The 16,956-nt window shown below is 33.2% G+C and overlaps 3 protein-coding genes, 1 long non-coding RNA gene and 1 pseudogene across 4 annotated transcripts; 3 read left to right on the top strand and 2 right to left on the bottom strand.

The window, feature by feature from the left end:
• The first annotated feature begins 878 nt into the window (after positions 1-878).
• Positions 879-2,392, top strand: LOC106332527 (probable WRKY transcription factor 46). The gene is made up of 3 exons (XM_013770993.1): positions 879-1,188; positions 1,275-1,394; positions 1,486-2,392. The coding sequence occupies exons 1-3, from the start codon at positions 947-949 to the stop codon at positions 1,979-1,981; spliced, it is 858 nt and encodes a 285-aa protein (XP_013626447.1). The 5' UTR covers positions 879-946; the 3' UTR covers positions 1,982-2,392.
• A 1,821-nt stretch (positions 2,393-4,213) lies between these two features.
• Positions 4,214-6,198, top strand: LOC106329975 (annotated as a pseudogene).
• A 657-nt stretch (positions 6,199-6,855) lies between these two features.
• LOC106332788 lies at positions 6,856-7,624 on the top strand. Its single transcript, XR_001268178.1, has 2 exons — positions 6,856-7,066; positions 7,402-7,624. It is a non-coding gene; the product is annotated as an uncharacterized LOC106332788 (long non-coding RNA).
• Positions 7,625-8,076: 452 nt separating this feature from the next.
• LOC106329974 lies at positions 8,077-8,475 on the bottom strand. The gene has a single exon (XM_013768558.1). It carries the CDS (start codon positions 8,473-8,475, stop codon positions 8,077-8,079), a length of 399 nt encoding a protein of 132 aa, XP_013624012.1.
• Positions 8,476-10,442: 1,967 nt separating this feature from the next.
• LOC106327971 (jasmonic acid-amido synthetase JAR1-like) lies at positions 10,443-13,840 on the bottom strand. Its single transcript, XM_013766305.1, has 4 exons — positions 13,546-13,840; positions 12,703-13,002; positions 12,504-12,605; positions 10,443-11,950 (listed from the first exon to the last, which is right to left on the bottom strand). The coding sequence occupies exons 2-4, from the start codon at positions 12,999-13,001 to the stop codon at positions 10,615-10,617; spliced, it is 1,737 nt and encodes a 578-aa protein (XP_013621759.1). The 5' UTR covers position 13,002; positions 13,546-13,840; the 3' UTR covers positions 10,443-10,614.
• Between the last annotated feature and the right edge of the window lie 3,116 nt (positions 13,841-16,956).

Genomic DNA, 16,956 nt, shown 5'->3' with positions numbered 1-16,956 from the left:
ATGCTAATGATAATGCTAATGATAATGATAATACGTCGCTGTCAATTGTGTGAAAGGGATAGGCGCATTAGTCTTTAATCCACACTGCATGGTTTGATGCGATCCAAAGATTCTCGATTTGCTTTTAGGGTCATGTAATCTCCATCTTTGACTCCTTATAAAAAACATAATTAGTTATATAATCGATGTATGATATCACTGAATGTAAAATTATAAAAAAGGTTAATCAAAATTGGCATGACATCACAGGCCTCACGTCACCGGAAGCAAAAGATAATACATTCAACTGGATTCCTATAACGCGGTAGGACTGGGAGGTCTCTTTGAAGATGATTTGTTTATTTGTTTACTCGGCTGAATCATAGCCATCATATTGATTTCTACTGTGATCGAAGAGAGAGAGACCATCTCCAATCTATTGCTGTTTTTATCTATATAGAAACAAATAGAGATAACCAGCCCAATTCTATTTCATTTTTACAGAAAAAGAAATAGAATTTTTTTATTTTTTACTTTATATTTAAAAATTACTATTCTAGAAAAATACATTGGAGTATGCATTTACTACATCTTATAGATACTAATAAAAATTATATCAGCTAAATAAAAAATACTATTTTCTGCATTGTAAAATAACTTTAGCAGTTTTATAAATTTGAAAATACTATAAAGAGAAACAGGGGAAAATAATAGTAGTTAGTAGTCCTTTTGTCAATTTCCCTCCAAGATCCTTCTCTTTTCCACCCAACTTCTTAGTCTAAGCTTAAAACAAAAGGAGAAATAATAATAAAAGAATAAAACTTATCGTAAAAGCACAAGGTATACAACATAGATAGATTCGTCTCATCATTATAAATACTAATGGCACATCACACGAAACTCACATTTCATCAAACTCTCTAAAAACGAAACACACATAGAATTCTAAAAAAGGTTCTTAATTTTAATGGCGATGGAAGAGAAACTAGTGATCAACGAATTGGAACAAGGGAGAGAGCTTGCCAAACGATTGATAAGCAATCTCAAACACACTTCTTCTGTTGAATCTAGCAAGATCATGATCTCTGAAATCCTCCGCATTTACCAGAATGCAATTCTCATGTTGAGTTTCAAGGAAGACGACAAGAACATCCTTAAGAGAAGCCGTGAGATCGAAGACAAGGATTCTAAAACCTTGTCTAAGAAGAGGTAGATTGGAGCTTAAAGAGTCATTATTTGTCTGTTGGTTTGGGTCGAGATCTCACGTGTCTGAATTTTGCTTTTGTGGTTTGCAGAAAATTATCGGACAAGAAGACAGAGGAAGTTAAGGTTTTTGTCGGAACAGGTTCGATTGATGATGGATATTGCTGGAGAAAATACGGGCAAAAAGAGATTCATGGATCCTCAAACCCTAGGTAAGATTTCCTAAAGTTACATAGTTTTTAACTTTGTTTTGTTTTTCTGGGCATTTGCTAAAGTATGTCTCTGTTTCTGTTATTATTACAGAGGATACTTCAGATGCACGCATCGATTCACGAAGAAGTGTCCAGCAGTGAAGCAAGTCCAGAGATCCGACGAAGATCCTTCGATTTTTGAAGTGAAGTATGTCGGGACCCACACTTGTAACAACAACAGTACATCCCCAAAGACGACGGCCACGAGCTTCTCTGTTTCGATGATGGTCGAAGAAGGAAACAGAGTTGGTTTAACAGAGCAAACCGAAGACATTAAACCGACGAAAACCGAGGAAGTGATGATAAGTCTTGAAGATCTGGAGTACAAGAAGGACATTTTCAAGACGTATTCTTTCTCTAACCATGAGACTGAGAACGTTGGTGGATGGAAAAGCAACATTTTCCAGGAAAATCTGTCTCCTGCAACGACATCAGGGTCTGGGATGACCAGCGAGATTGCTATAGCTGTTGAGGATTGGGGAACTGTAGATTCGTGTTTCTCTTCGTTGGCCAATATTATCGATTTGGGACAGGACTTGTGGTCGTGACATTTGAATTGGTGAATGTAATGTTCTCGTGGTAGTCATTATAGATGGTGAGTGTAGTTTTATTAAGGTTTATATATTAGTCTGGTTAGGGATTGGTGGCTACTATGAGTTTTGGCCTTTTTGTTTCAATAGTGTGTTTTGTGTGAATTTTCAAAGAGTTTAGACGGTACATCATATCTTATACAATAAAACATGCTTGTCTCTCTACTCATCAAGCCACATCAGCAGGGAGATAAGGGCTTTTCGCGACACGTCAGCATTCTCTTCCTGTTCACGAGTTCAATGGGCCACGCTTAGGTTAGTGTTTAGATGATAAAAGCCCAATGTAACATTTCTCCTTCTCGACGGTGGTCATCTGCTTGAAAATCCTAAACTCCACCGGCTCTGACGTAACTGAGCCGTAACGTTGTAACGCTTTTTATATTCATTGAAACTAGCATTAAGATTCACCTTTAACTCTCTTATTAAAGCTCTTCCACGGGGTCGATATAAGTTACCCTTTCCTAATTTTAATCACTAATCCTTAATTTGTTCAATTATAAATGGGTTGCATAATACTCAGAATCTCACTCTTCACCAGATCCAACCCTTCTGATTCATTACACATACAGTAGTAACGCATCTTCTGCGTTTCTGGGAAGTATGAAATTGTTTAAACTTTGTATTCCATATCTGCCTAATGACGTAGGTTTAACTTCTTTTATAAACGAATTTGTTCTGTAGTTCTTTTATTTCTCTGAAGCTCAATTAAAATTTTGTTCTTTTTCTCTAGTTGAACCTCCATCTTTCTCAGGAGACGAAGAGTACCATAACAATATGTGGGGCCATACACGGATGCCTACCCTTCTGCGGTCTACTCAAACCAGTATGACCTCAGCAGATTCCATGTTGCACAACAGAGAGGATATGGTGTAGCCTCAGAATATTTCCCGGAGAAAGAAAAGTATTTACGATCCAATTCATGGGGTTTGCTTTTGGAGAGCCCTCTAGCGAGTAGCCTAACCGATGATGATTTTTCTTAAAATGGTAGTCGCATATCTGCTTATAACATATCTTTTTGTAAATCATGTTGTTAGTTTGGTTCAAAGATGCTTATGGCACAGAACTGGAAACTTGGTGAAAAAGTTTGTAGTGTTTTTTTTTTAAAAACATCCGGGATATATCTGATCCATATTCAACTATATCTCAGGGTTTAGCTCAAGTTTTGCATCAAAAGGGGCTTTTTTATGCTTCTTGAGAAGCATCATGAGCGCCAGTTTTGAGGTTGATGTTTTTTGTCTTAATCTTTGACAAAGTCTTGTGCTTACTTTTTTGTTTGTTTGTTTTTTGCAGTCTTATCAAGAATACGTTGAAATCCACAGCAGATGCATGAGACAACTTGGTCTTCCTGTCAGTATGTTTTATCCATCACTGTTAAACATCCACTCTTCTAAATCTATGGTTTGACCTGATCATAGTAGTCAACTTACTTTCTTACAATGTTTGTAGGCTTTGTCAAGTTTTTTTTTTGTTGGTTTTGTCATGTTCCACAATCACGTGTCTTCAAGTAAAACAGATGAGGGCTTACAGATAGTGGTTATACACATAGGTGATATACATAGCCTAATACTTTATTGTTTTAGATTTAAACTTCTTTCATGGTCAAAGAAATGAAATCACTAACCACCTTATACACGGCTAAAACGTGCAATGTTTTTAATGAGATATTGAAAACTCTTAAAAAGCTATGGTCATGCTTCCACGAGGTTAATATGCAAAGGGTTGCTCCAAAGAGTTACCAGCAAGCTGCTGGAGTAGTCTTCGTCACACGAAAGTTTTAGCTAACTTTTGCATCAATCAGGTATATGAAAATCTCTACGCTATAATTATGTTGGTTCCTGGTTATCACTTTTAAGAACTATGCACATTTGTTTATGTGGCTGAATACCTGAAGTTGCAGCTTTAGAATATTTGTTCAATGACTCTTCTTCACTTTCCTGGCTCTGTCTCTGGCAGGACCCGGGAATCAACTTGGGCAGCAAAGTCATGGCTTCTGGGCCAAGTCAGGGCTCTGTAGTAATACACTCAAAAATTGTTTCAACCAGTTAAATGTTTACGAGGACATGTTTTACAAGTTTGCATAGTGCATCATCACAACTGCTCCTTGATTCAACCCTCTATCTCAGTGTGTCTGAATTTTGAAACCAAAGAGGAAAAATGGTTTTTTGTTAATAATATTTTGAGAGTGTGTTGTGTTACTAATTGATGAATGGTTCTTTGAACTCGAGTTCTTGATCTGATTCTTTCTGATTGCTCATGTTAAATTATTGCTCCGACAACAACATAGTTAGCTTCGATCCTCTCGACGGTTCCTCCAACATCATCGCTGCAGTTTCCACCGGTTCCATAAAAGGTGTCTACAGCCCCTACCACTCCAATGATATTTCCAATGTAAATGAACTACTCTCCCTTTCACCTTCCACATGGCCACTCAGAAAAGATACACAATGTTCATAATGTTGTTGATCTACTGCTGTATGTTCCTTGCAACTTTGGTCAGAAGAACAAATATGTATAGCAAACGCGTGACAACCTGGGCACAACTTGCTAGCAGCCGGCTACTGTATGTACTGGAGCTCAGTTATCTTTGTTATTATGCACGGCGAGTTTGTCCTCACGCAAGAGAACATTGAGATCCCTAAAACCGGGAAAATATACTATTTCAAAGAAGAAAACTACCAGATGTGGGACGAGAGTCTGAGGAAGTACATTGATGATCTCAAGGACCCTGGTCCACATGAAAAATCTTACTCGGCTAGGTACATTGGAAGTTTGGTCGGAAATTTTCACAGGAATTTGTTGTACAGTGGGATTTATGGGTGCTGCCAAGAGCAAAAATGGAATGCTTAAGCTTTTGTATGAGTGTGCACCGAAGAGTTTCATGTTGAACAAGGTTGAGGAAAATGATCATATGGTCACCAGAGAGTACTATATCCAACCGACCAAGGTAACTCAAAACACATTTCATGTTTAGTTTATTACAGTAGCTTATATCCAACGTTTGGGTGTCATCAGACAAAAAAAAAATCATAGGGATTCAGATATATTCATCAATGGGTTCCGCTTTACAATGGAAGCAAAGTAGAAGTGAAGATGCTGGAGAAGTACTTGGCTCGAGTCATGTACCAAACATAAGCCCTTAGAGTCTAAGGCTTAGACTTCTATTGTAAGCCATTTTCTGACTACATGGTACATCTCAAATTCCCAAGAGATGCATAACTGATGAAAGTTCTATTTTGTTATCTATGTCAATAAAGACGAATCCGATGTTTTACTATAAAGCCAAAACCAAGTTAAATTTATACAAAGTAACGTAAGAAGTCACATGTATTTCCAAGATTCATGATTTTTAGTTCTGTAACTATTTTTTTTTGTGTGAGATCAATGCATTAACCCCGATTATAGTATATAAAAAAAGAATCACATCCCATTACTATGTTTTCCAAAATTTTAGCCAAGCCATAAAACCAAGCTAATAGTTCGTTTAAGGATTTATGAAGCTAAGAACATAAGAATCCTGAACCAATTTTAAATAATAGTTATAGATAAAGAACATAATATACTCTCTTACAAATCCACACTAAATATAAATTATTATAGATAATTTAACAAAATGTTACAAAAAGTCGAGAAAATCAATAACTTAAGCTCACCATCACCATACATAGCTATATTATCTTACATTACTTTCAACTTTGAATTCACACAAATAACCAAAGAATGAATAAGAAACCATTTTTCTCTTATAAGTTCTCACACCTCCATCATACACTCCAAATCTACATACACATGTCCAATACACAACAATCTATTAATGATTTCCAGCTACAATCTATCATCGGCAATCAAGGTAATTTTAATAACTCAACAAAGGTATGGAGTTCATATTAACATACCATGAAATAGAACATCCCGACTCAACCGTCCTTATTCAAGAAACAACCCAATACATGATGAATTTACAAACATCCGAAGACAATAACATAACTGATGATCTTTAAGTTATTCTTACCATCACAGACTACAACCAAAACGCGATTGCAAGGCTCGACTTCGACCTTATTATCACCAATTTTGAGGGAACTAATAGGCCTCCAATTACAGAAGAAGAAAATGATACACGCACAGTATGCTTCGAAAATTTCAACAATGGAACATGTCTATGCTCTTTTACTTGATCAATGGCTTCGTACAAACATAAGTTGTCTTATATGTAAGGAAAATTATCTATGAATCAGCATTATTACAATTTATAAGTGGTTTCTTATGTTCCAATTTTCAGCTTCTTTTGCATATTTTTTTTTATTTTTGTTTTATTTTCAAACAAAAAAATATAAATGTTTTTCCTCATTCCATGATATGTTTCATTGCTAGAATTAGTTTCTCACCAAAAATCAAATAACACAGATGCAACTTAATTACGTTTTGCTTCACACCTTTAAATTAATATTATTCTCTAAAATAAAATTTTAAATGTCGTTCCTTTTATATACAGTCCATATGGTACTTAACAGTATATGTATGTATGTTGTCTAAAGAAAACATATATTTCACTACTCAAATCATAAAACATATTCGTTAACCACTACCAAATAAATCCAAAAAATATTATTTTCTTTTAACATATTTTCATCTACATATTTTTGAAAAAAAAAAAAATTTACTAAGACGATAAAATAAATTTTAAATTTAAAAAAAAAATAAAATACATGAACCGGCGCATTATCTGAGGTTTCAAATCAGTGCTTCGTTACAACTTTTGGTAAAAAGGGAACCGATGAGTAATGGGCCTTGAGTACAAAACGAAGCCCAATAACAACTTAACAGCCCAATAACAATTTAAGAGCACAATACCGAACAGAGAGACTTGAGTCGATTTCATCTGAAGAATCCTGGCCGGCGAAGACCACAACAAAAAAGTTCCGAGGAATAAGTAAAAGGAGGAAGAAGATGATCTACCGAAAGTGGAGTCTGCTTTCCGGACCACCGGTTATACTCGGCGGAGCCGTAGTTGCTGCCGTCGCCGTTGGCATCCTCGTACAGAACGTAAGTTGATTCTCTTCAAATTGGATCGTTAGATCTATATCTTTGTTTGTCTGATTAGTTCCTTATTGAATTTGATTACTCGCAAATAATCATGTGCTGCGCTTCTCCTCTGACTAGTACGTAGAGGCGTGAAAGGAACGTCCTTTGATTGAAACTTTCTCTTCTGCTTAGGCTTAGTTGGTGGATCAGTGATCCCTTTGTTTGGTTTGGATCTAGAAGCTCTAAAGTTTTGATTTTTTAACATTCATACGTGATGTCAAGCTTCTTTCTTTATCTTTTGGTACCATTGATCCAAAGATTTAATTTTGAGTCAACTTTTGATGTTTCATAATCAGGTTACCAAAGGGGAACAAAAGAAGAATGTCTCATCAAACAAGTGAAGAGGGAAAAGATGGGAAGAAGATGCTACAAATAAACTGTCTAGTGTGTGAGTTGAAATATTTAGTTCATGCAGTGTAAGCTCAATAATTAATGATTTTGGAAGCTTTTTCAAATATGCACATCTCTTTTGGTGTTTTGGATTCTTATTCACAATAATTATATTTCATTTTGCGCATTCTCATTCATTCATTCATTCATCATAAGGCTCTGTAGAGTAAGAACATCATTTTTAACTTATTTTGCTAGGATAATCTAATCTAATACGGATGTTCAGTGAATAAACAACAACGTGGGAGGTTCATGAACTTCCCACGTTTTAGCATCAAACTCAGATACATGAGCTTTGAAAGGTAAGGCAAAATATTTGTTCTTTATAAGCTTTGTCATAGCTTAGGCTGGGGTGAGTCTTACAAGACTATCTAGATCTCTACCTCAGTGGAAGGCTGTTAAGAAAATAAGTCACCAATCGCCAACTTTAGTACACGTCTGAGAAGCAATTGCAGAGAGACTAGAAAATATTCTTACCATCCAAAAAGAATCATAAATAACACATTTTTCAAGTGAACCTTAGTAACATTTTTTCATCAGATTTAATAGCTTCAAGAAAAATAAAATACTTGGTTACATATTTACAAAAACAAGTTCTTGTAAGACGATTTGCACCATAAAATACAAGAAGATATCTTCCTCTTCTTCTTCTTGATATCTTCCTTTGTTTCGTCATTCTTCTTTGTTCTATTCCACCTTTTTTTCCTCCGTTGAACACATCTTGTGGTCGTCTCGGAAACAGAGGAATAGTCGTCTTTATCTTTATCCATCAGAGCTCGCAGACTCACACTAGACGGCCGAGTGAGTGGAGAGAAAGGCAATAGTTTGCGTTCGATTATGTGAGCAAAAGAGACGAGCTCGTAAGAATCGTAGAGAGGACTCTCACAGTCCCAGACTCTGTGATCACAACCATCACTTATCGTCTCTTGGAACACTGTGTCTTGTGAGTTGTAATTTCCATGGAGTCTTGCATTTGCCATAACTGAAAGACTGAAGAGCATCTCTATGTTTGATTTCTAACACTTTCTTCTTTTTCTTAGCTTTGTCTCTCGGTCTAAGTTTGTTGTTATATAGGGAATGAAAAAACTGAGCTGGCCAGATAAGATATTGTGTGTTGAATATTTTTTTTTATGTAGTAATAAATTGTGAGGAGATTCTATTTTTAGTATAAATCAGTGAAATACATTCTCTCCGTTCCTAAAAGATCTACAATGTTTTAGAATTTTTATATTTTTAATAAAACATATTAAAACTTAACTATAAATGTATAGTTTTTTGTAATTTTACATTTTCTATATTTTTAAACCAATAAGATTTTAAGAAATGCAATTAATGTTTTTGAACTACACAATTTTTCATTATTAGTTGACAAAAATTGTATTGGAAAAATAAAATATGTATTTTTTTTAAACAAAAGTTTTCTTTAGAATATAGATCTTTTAGAAACGGAAAGAGTAGTATTTATTAGCTATTAATGTTCATGTATTTACTTTATACCAAATTCACTACTCAGCCTAACAATGTCTGTGGTTGTTCAATTTGTCACTGTTAGTATGTTACACTAATTTCCAGCTATCATTTTCCTTTTGTACTTGTTTAAAAATTATAACATTCCATTACGCCATATTCCACTATTGACCTTTCTATATATTTATATACTAGTACTTGTTTTTCTAAAAGTAGGATATGGTACGTTATAATATTAATTATAATCAGTTGGTGAAAACTTAATGCAATTAAGAGTGAAGACTTTAGTAACACTAAGTTCACTAGGACCCAAGGGAATGGGTTGTAAACGTTGATTGTAATGACCTTTAATTTGGTGATTAATACTAGTTCGAAGATGACAAAAAAAGAGAGTAAAGACTTGGGTGTGAAAAAACTGGCATGCAATGAACCTGTGTGCGTGGTACGTTGTCCAATAAAAAGGAGCTACATCATCTTTCTTGCTACCAACTTGTCACTATGACCATGCATGTTTTATATGATTCTTGTAAGATAGGTTAAAAAACATACCTCGGAGCACTTCCAATCATTAGAAATCTATTTTCTAAAAAACTAAAAATACTAATATTTTAATTATACATTTACTTTTCATCTTCTTTATATCAAGTAAATTAACCGATGGGTGTCGCATGAAATTTAAAGTTCTAAGGGCATATCTAACCCCGGTTCATTTTTTACTTTAAAATAGAGTTTACAGTAAAAATATTTCAATGGTACTATATTTCTCATTCTATAATATAGTAAAAAATAAATTTATTTCAAATATAAAATAACTTGTTTTTTTGTTCATCACTTTATTTTCTACTCTAAAATAAAATATCATTAGAACAAATTTAAATTTAAATTCAAAATAAAAATTTTAGAGTAAAAAATAGAGTTAAAAAAAACAAGTTATCTCTCTCTCCACTGGAGATGGGCTAACAAGTATCTCAAAAGTTTTGATACGAGAACTTCTCACTTATCTCTCTCCTATTTTCTTATAATTTCATTTAATTAAATGATGAGATATTAGATGACAGCTTACCGATAATGCTCTTAGAGAGTTATAAATTATGAAAAGTTACTTTGTTAAAAAAAACATTTGTTGAAAAAAAAAGCTTTACACCAGTGTTAGTCCAGTCCACTTATTACTAGGTCCCCACCAAAGATGTCATAATCACGTATAGCTGCTGAGACAAACTCACACCACTGACTCTGTCATTTAAATGATTGTTGGTACTTCTCCCTGATTATGACATCAGATATTGATAAGAAAAGTGATTATGTTCTTGAATCCGTATTTTTATAAATGTTCATTTCGGTTCAGGTCATATCTATTCGATTATCCGTATTTAGCTTCCGTATCTACAATCAAATCCGAATCTTGATTTCCTACTTTCTTGAAGATATATGTCACATCAAGAATCTAGTTTTCGCCCAAAACATTGATTGCATTGCAAAGTAAACCAACTGCGACACATATTTCTTCGATTTATAATTTTCTTGTTGAACACATTGATAAATTTAAAAAAGATTTTCTCTTTATGCTGAATTAAATAACAAAAGTAACTATAACTATTTGACAATAAAGACAATAAAGACAATAAACCCACCTTTTTCTTGATTTCACAGCTTCATTCAAAAGCTGTGCTAAAGAACCTACTCACCACATTGTCACACAGAATCTGCAGAACCTTAACATTATTTGGCTTCACACATCTCGGCATCTTAAACTGTCCAGCCGATGAACCAAGCCCAAGAAAATGTTCTTGAACCTTCCTGAAAGTCCCCCTCTCGACAACTCTCAGCTCCAAAGCTCCAATAGTCTTGCACTTCCTCGAACTCATATAGCCAGCATCAATAAACCCTTTATCTAGACAGTTGCAACAATCTTGAAGAACATCATCCTCTGTTTCGCCTGAAATCTCCCAGTATATAACGTAATGTCCTGGCTCTGTCGAGACGTCAACATGGCTTGAGAAGTCGATGACTTCAATCTTTTCTTCTGCGAGTCTCTTTGCTGCCGATTCAACAGACATCTGAAGGTCTCTTTCTGTGTTCTTGTCGATGTTGATGGAGAGTATCAAGTTTCTCCTGCATATGAACTTGAGTTGAGGAGTCTTGTTGTAGAAACCAACGATCTTTACCACGTCACCAAGCCGGTATCGATACAGACCTGCGTAGTTTGTGATGACAACCTCGTACTCTTGTCCTATCTTGACTTCAGTTAAACCAACCGGTGGTTCCTGCTCTGTTTCCCCTGTTTCAGACACAGGGAGAAACTCGAAGTAACCAAGATTCGGAACAACAGCAAACGTAGCTTCCTCTGGAGACAATCTCGGTTTAACGTTAGCAGCAATCCATCCTTCGGAGCTACCGTAGTCATGACTCACAAGAGGTAGCTCACCAGCGTAATGTCTCAGCTTCTTCACATACGGCTCCATGGAGCCAGTCATGATCCCATAAACATACTTCGCGTTCAGGAACAGCGCGGGGATCAACCCGTACCAGTTGCTCAAACTCATACACTTGGTTCGTATAGTCTCCGCTAGCTCAGGGTTAGGACCACTGAGGAGCTTGGCCATTGCGGTACGTACCGATGGGACGGTGATACGGCTGCTCAAGACGCCGTCTTCTATATCGGTAACGACCTCTTCCCAAAGCTGTTCAAAGGTTCTAAACGCGTGGACAAGACCGTGAGCGAAGGAGGCAAAGACGTATTGCACTTGGTCTCTGAAGAGGATTCCGGATAAGAGATGGCAATACAAGGCTTGATGGACATCAGGACTGAAGATGACTTCGTCAGGACTACAACAAAGGGACTGTATAGCCTTCATCCCTGCTTTGAAGTTAGGGTTACGGTAAACGTTTGTGGTTGCTGTTCCGACAGGGACACCTCCCTTTGATATGTATTGCTTGCTGCTGAAGATAAACTGCAAAGCTCTCCCGTTGTCATCAATTGGGAAGTCTCTGTATAAATGAAACATCAACCATGTTTTAAAGAAAGCACACACAGACACACTTAGTCCTCCCTCTGTTACTTTAAAGATGGATGTTTTTAGAAAAAAAATTGTTTCTATAGATTTTTTTATGTTTTCTATGCTTCAGAAAACTTAACTGAACTTTTTAAATTTTTACTGGTTAAAAGCTATTAAAAACAGATAATTACAAAATATGATGCATTTATAATAGTGATTTAATTAGTTTTCTTAATATATGTAAAAACACTATAAAATCTACTACATATGTTTCATAATAAATGTCATTCTACAATTTTAATCTAACTTTGTACATTTAATTTACTTTTTACCCTTTTGATAACCAAGAAACTTTTATTTAACTTATTTTTTCACTTAATTAATCATATATTAAATAACGATATATTAGTCTATTACACAATTTTTTTAATTTCTCTGAAAAATGTCAAAGTGACGCGAAACAGAAAAATATTTTTGTAAGGAACTGAGTTAGTAGTTGTTTAGCTATGTTCATGTGTAAATGAATGGAACAGAGGAAAGTGTACCTGTTTCTGAAGGCAAAAGCAGTGCGAAAGAGTTGTAATGTGTTCTCCATTAACTCATCAGTGAAAGGAATAAACTTAGGACGGCCTTGACTAGTTCCAGAGCTGTTGATCACAACAGAGAAACACACAAAATCTCTGAGGAACATATAATCATTCATATTTAGAAGGCAGAAGGGATGTTCTTATGTCAAAGGGAAACCTTAAGGAGATGGCTGGAACGGGAAGGGCTGTGAGAATAGGAGAAGTGTCACCGTCCACCATTCTTTTGATGTAAGGCTCTAAATCAAGATCAGTGACTAATGGAACCAATGCTTTGAAAGCTTCTGGGTCAGTTGTGTTTCCATTGATACCAAAGTTTTGTAAGTAGATGGCGGATTTGTTCTTGTGTAGAATCTCTTTGAGGGTTTGTTTCTGGACTTGGTCAGCGTTTCTTGTCATTTCCTCGAACTCGTCGATGACTCTGTTCATGTTGAAATTCTCAACCTTTTTCTCCAACATCCTGAGTTCAGAAAAAAAAAAAGTGGCAATAGTTTTATAAAAGTAGCTGGAGACAAAGCGTATTAGATTCTCATAGTATTTAGCAAAAGACGGCAGAGATTCTGACAGATTTGCAGAGATATCTAGAGTAATAATATAATGAAAGAAGAAACTTTAAGCAAAGTTCAAAAAAAGAAGCTTTAAGCTCTTTATGTATCTGAGCATCCAGAAAGGGAAAGTTTAGAAATGAAAAAAAAAACATTATTTTTTCTGACAAGTTTCTGGGGAAAACTTTTATAGTTTAGAACCGACGGAATCATGAACCGACCGTTTTGCGAGGAACCCAATAGTTTTCTAGAGGTTATAATCAGATTCAGACCCCAAGACGGAATCTAAAGTAAAGAGATGGAAGACTTAAAAATCTTGTCTGAAGAAAAGAGGAGAGAGAGTGTGAAAAGTCAACGAGGTTGGACACGGAGTAATCAGATTCTTCTGTACTTTTTAAACCGATCATCAGAAACTCGGATACGTACAATATAAGATTCCCGATGAAGAGAGTGAGTACCTGATGTTGTTGCTGCGAGCTGTGCAGTTTCGTGGAAGAGAGAGAGAGAAAAGATTGACTTAGCAAAAAAAAAAAAGAGAGAGAAAAGATTAATGAGTGAGAAAGACTTTTGAGTGATTTTAGAAAGAAGGAATGCTGTGAATTTATAGAGACGACTAAACCCAAAATGTTTTTTTATTTTTATTGTGAAGGCGATGGATCAGTGAAAGCCTATTGATCCGGAGTCGCGCTAATTCTCGCCGACGGGGATTTCAATTTCTTTTTCTTCTTCGACCAGATTTTTGTTCTAATCCATATAACAGAAGTTGAAAATCCCAGAAGACTTATATATAATCCATTGTTATGATTAAATCATTAAATAATTTGATATATGAATCTACATAGTCATAGACTTAATATACGTACCAATTATTTTTAGGCCAAATCTCAACCTCTTTTTTGGTTTTTTTGTTCTCTCAAATATTAAACTGACCAAACTAAATTTTATTTAAGGGGTAAATAACAACTGTATACTTATTTATATATTTTTAAATTATTTATTAAATATATGAAATAAATAAATAGAAAAAATAGAAAAAAAAAAATTCAATCAATTTTTTTTCCTTCAAATATTCATTTTTCTGGATTTTTTTGGAAAACACCTTTTTTTTTAAATTAGGAACGTCATGCAATTGTAAAAAAAAATCTCAAATTCAAAAATGTCTTCGTAACCTCTAATTCGACTTTTTGAATGTCACTTATATGTTATGTATATTTAGTAGGATCTTTCTAAATATATATGATATATTTTTGATTGACTTATATGCGTATTTAAATATGTGCAATATCTATAAAATTCAAAAAAGTTTCCTTAAAATTTTACAAAAATGTTATATATATATATATATATATATATATTCAGATATCATACTATTATTTGAGAACACGATTAAGTGAAAACGTTATAATTTGATTTACTCACTAATTCACAATAGTGATTCACTTATTTCACAATGGTTGACATGACATTAATCATTAACATTGTTGACATGGTTTACGCGAGACTTTCTTCCATAAACCGTTTTTAATTACCTATTTATTAATCTCGGTTTTGGTGCTACTCTTTGATTATACTCATCAAACTACGCTCTGGTTATACTAATCAAACTTCGCTCGGTCTGTATCCTCATATTTATAATCAGTTTAACATATCATTTCTTTTAAACCTTATTATATATACAAATGATGCATGTTATATGGTTTAAGCACATATGATATGGTTTGTCACACAAATTTACATAATATATTATTCCAATTTCAAAGTTACATGTTCTATGATTTATTACACAATATGTAATTCCAATTTCAAAGTTACATGTTCTAAGAAGTATGATTATGTTTTGTGTATGTTGACGTTTAGGATTTAGAGTTTAGGAATTTGCATTCCATAAAGTTGGAAGATCTAAAAAGAAACTTATCAATCGTGTTCCATTCGGCATGTGAAATTAAATGCAAACACGAACACACAATTAAAAAAAACGGGTGCTACTGATAAGAACTCGAAAGGAATTTGTCACAAATGTGGAAAACATTACTATGTTTAGTACTATTTAAATTTCTATTATGCAGTTCCACTTTGTTGTTATTCCTTTATATTGCCAATTCAGATTCTATTATCTAATAAAATTCCCTTATTTTATGTTTATTTGAAATTATAGTTCCATATTGAAAAAACAGAAGCGAATCAATAACATCCATCATACCAAAAAATTATTTAGACCGACGCGAAAGGATTGTTAACCCTATAAATGGTTTTAGATATAAAGAGTAAACAAAGCGTCATTGTTATTTTTTATATGCAAACTTGATTATATATATGGGCTCAGTGTAGTTATATTGGGTGTAAACTTTCATAAACTTCTTTGTTTTATATTCTTCTTGAAACACTGTTGTTTTAGGGCATCTCCAACCCATTCTATAGTTTACTTCGAAATGGAGTGGAGAAATGAGCGATGAACAAAAAACATTACTCTATTTGTAGAGTAAACTTTTTATTTTTGTTCATTACTCGATTTTACACTCTATTTTAGAGTAAAATATGAAGTGCGGTTGAAGATGTTCTTATGATATAAAAATTACAATATCTCTTTTAGAAAGCTAAGCCTGCTGTTAAGAGGTTATATTATAACGTGTGAAATTTTTAAAATGATTTGATTATTAACGTTTAAATTATACTTGAGGTTATTACAATTTAAATAGTCATAATATTGTGACCAAAAAACTACCTATTTGTGACATAAAATCACAGTTGCAATATAGTATCAATACGGTCATAGATTTGTGACGAATAATATTAATACCAAAATTTAGTAACAATATCTCTATTTTTTTGTAGTGTACCATCTACATATATAGTTATATGAGTATAGTAGGTATTTTCCTGCACCATGTGCAGTAATAGAATTTTAAATTCAAATTATATTTAAAATAAAATTTTATTATTATTTTAAATTTAATTATTTTCGTACCCATATTTTATCTAATTTTCTATTTATTCGACATAAAATTAAGATAAAATATATAACTTTGTTTATTTTAAATTATATTTAAGAAAATATATGTATATATTTGAAATTATAATTTTAGATGGATTTTTAATCTATTTCTTTTGGATAAAATATATTTAACCAACTTGTATAAATCAATAAAAGAAAATTGATATAGAAATTGTATAATTAAAAAAAAAGTAAAACTAAATAGTATTTCTAAAATTTGTAGATATATAAAATAAACTAGTGATATTATGATTAAAAATTTATAATTTTTTTTTTAAATTGTAAAAATAATTGAAAACCTTTTTAGTAATAAAATTTTATAACTATAAAAATAATATTCCAAAATTTGTAAAATATTACTAGATTTCTATTTTTATATTACTTAATGTCATATTTGAATAGATTTACTTTAATAATGATGTATAATTTACCACTATATTATAAAAAAGTTACCAAAAATATGAATAAACATTAAATATAATTGTTCATGTCACATTTAGCCGTAGTCATGTCATCATTTTTACTATGTCATGTCACATTTGTTTAGTGAATTTGATTATAGAGAAAACATGTGTCAAAATCACTTTGTTAATAATGTCTAGGGGATGACTTTTTTTTTTATCAAAGGGATGACTCATTTAGAGCATCTCCGAAAGAACTCTCTATTTTAGAGTTTGAAAAATTTATATTTGAAGTCTCAATGTGTTCTTCTCCAAAATAAAAACTTCAAATCGAACTTCAAAATTATTTATAATTTACGCTATAGTCCTTATATTTGTCATAATTAATATAAATACATAAAACTTTTATAAATAACTAGCACATATGTAAAAATATAACAGCAATATTAATGAATAAAATTTTACAATAAAATATA

Source organism: Brassica oleracea, chromosome C3, assembly GCF_000695525.1.
Source record: "Brassica oleracea var. oleracea cultivar TO1000 chromosome C3, BOL, whole genome shotgun sequence".
NCBI lineage: Eukaryota > Viridiplantae > Streptophyta > Magnoliopsida > Brassicales > Brassicaceae > Brassica > Brassica oleracea.
This window is presented reverse-complemented; position numbering and strand designations above follow the sequence as displayed.

Excerpts from the sequence above, each read along its gene's own strand:
- LOC106332527 (XM_013770993.1), top strand. The coding sequence starts at position 947 with ATGGCGATGGAAGAGAAACTAGTGATCAACGAATTGGAACAAGGGAGA. Across the intron at positions 1,189-1,274 it reads AAAACCTTGTCTAAGAAGAG|AAAATTATCGGACAAGAAGA; the intron begins GTAGATTGGAGC and ends TGTGGTTTGCAG. Across the intron at positions 1,395-1,485 it reads CATGGATCCTCAAACCCTAG|AGGATACTTCAGATGCACGC; the intron begins GTAAGATTTCCT and ends TTATTATTACAG.
- LOC106329974 (XM_013768558.1), bottom strand. The coding sequence starts at position 8,475 with ATGGCAAATGCAAGACTCCATGGAAATTACAACTCACAAGACACAGTG.
- LOC106327971 (XM_013766305.1), bottom strand. The coding sequence starts at position 13,001 with ATGTTGGAGAAAAAGGTTGAGAATTTCAACATGAACAGAGTCATCGAC. Across the intron at positions 12,606-12,702 it reads GTTCCAGCCATCTCCTTAAG|CTCTGGAACTAGTCAAGGCC; the intron begins GTTTCCCTTTGA and ends TGTGATCAACAG. Across the intron at positions 11,951-12,503 it reads GCTTTTGCCTTCAGAAACAG|AGACTTCCCAATTGATGACA; the intron begins GTACACTTTCCT and ends TCATTTATACAG.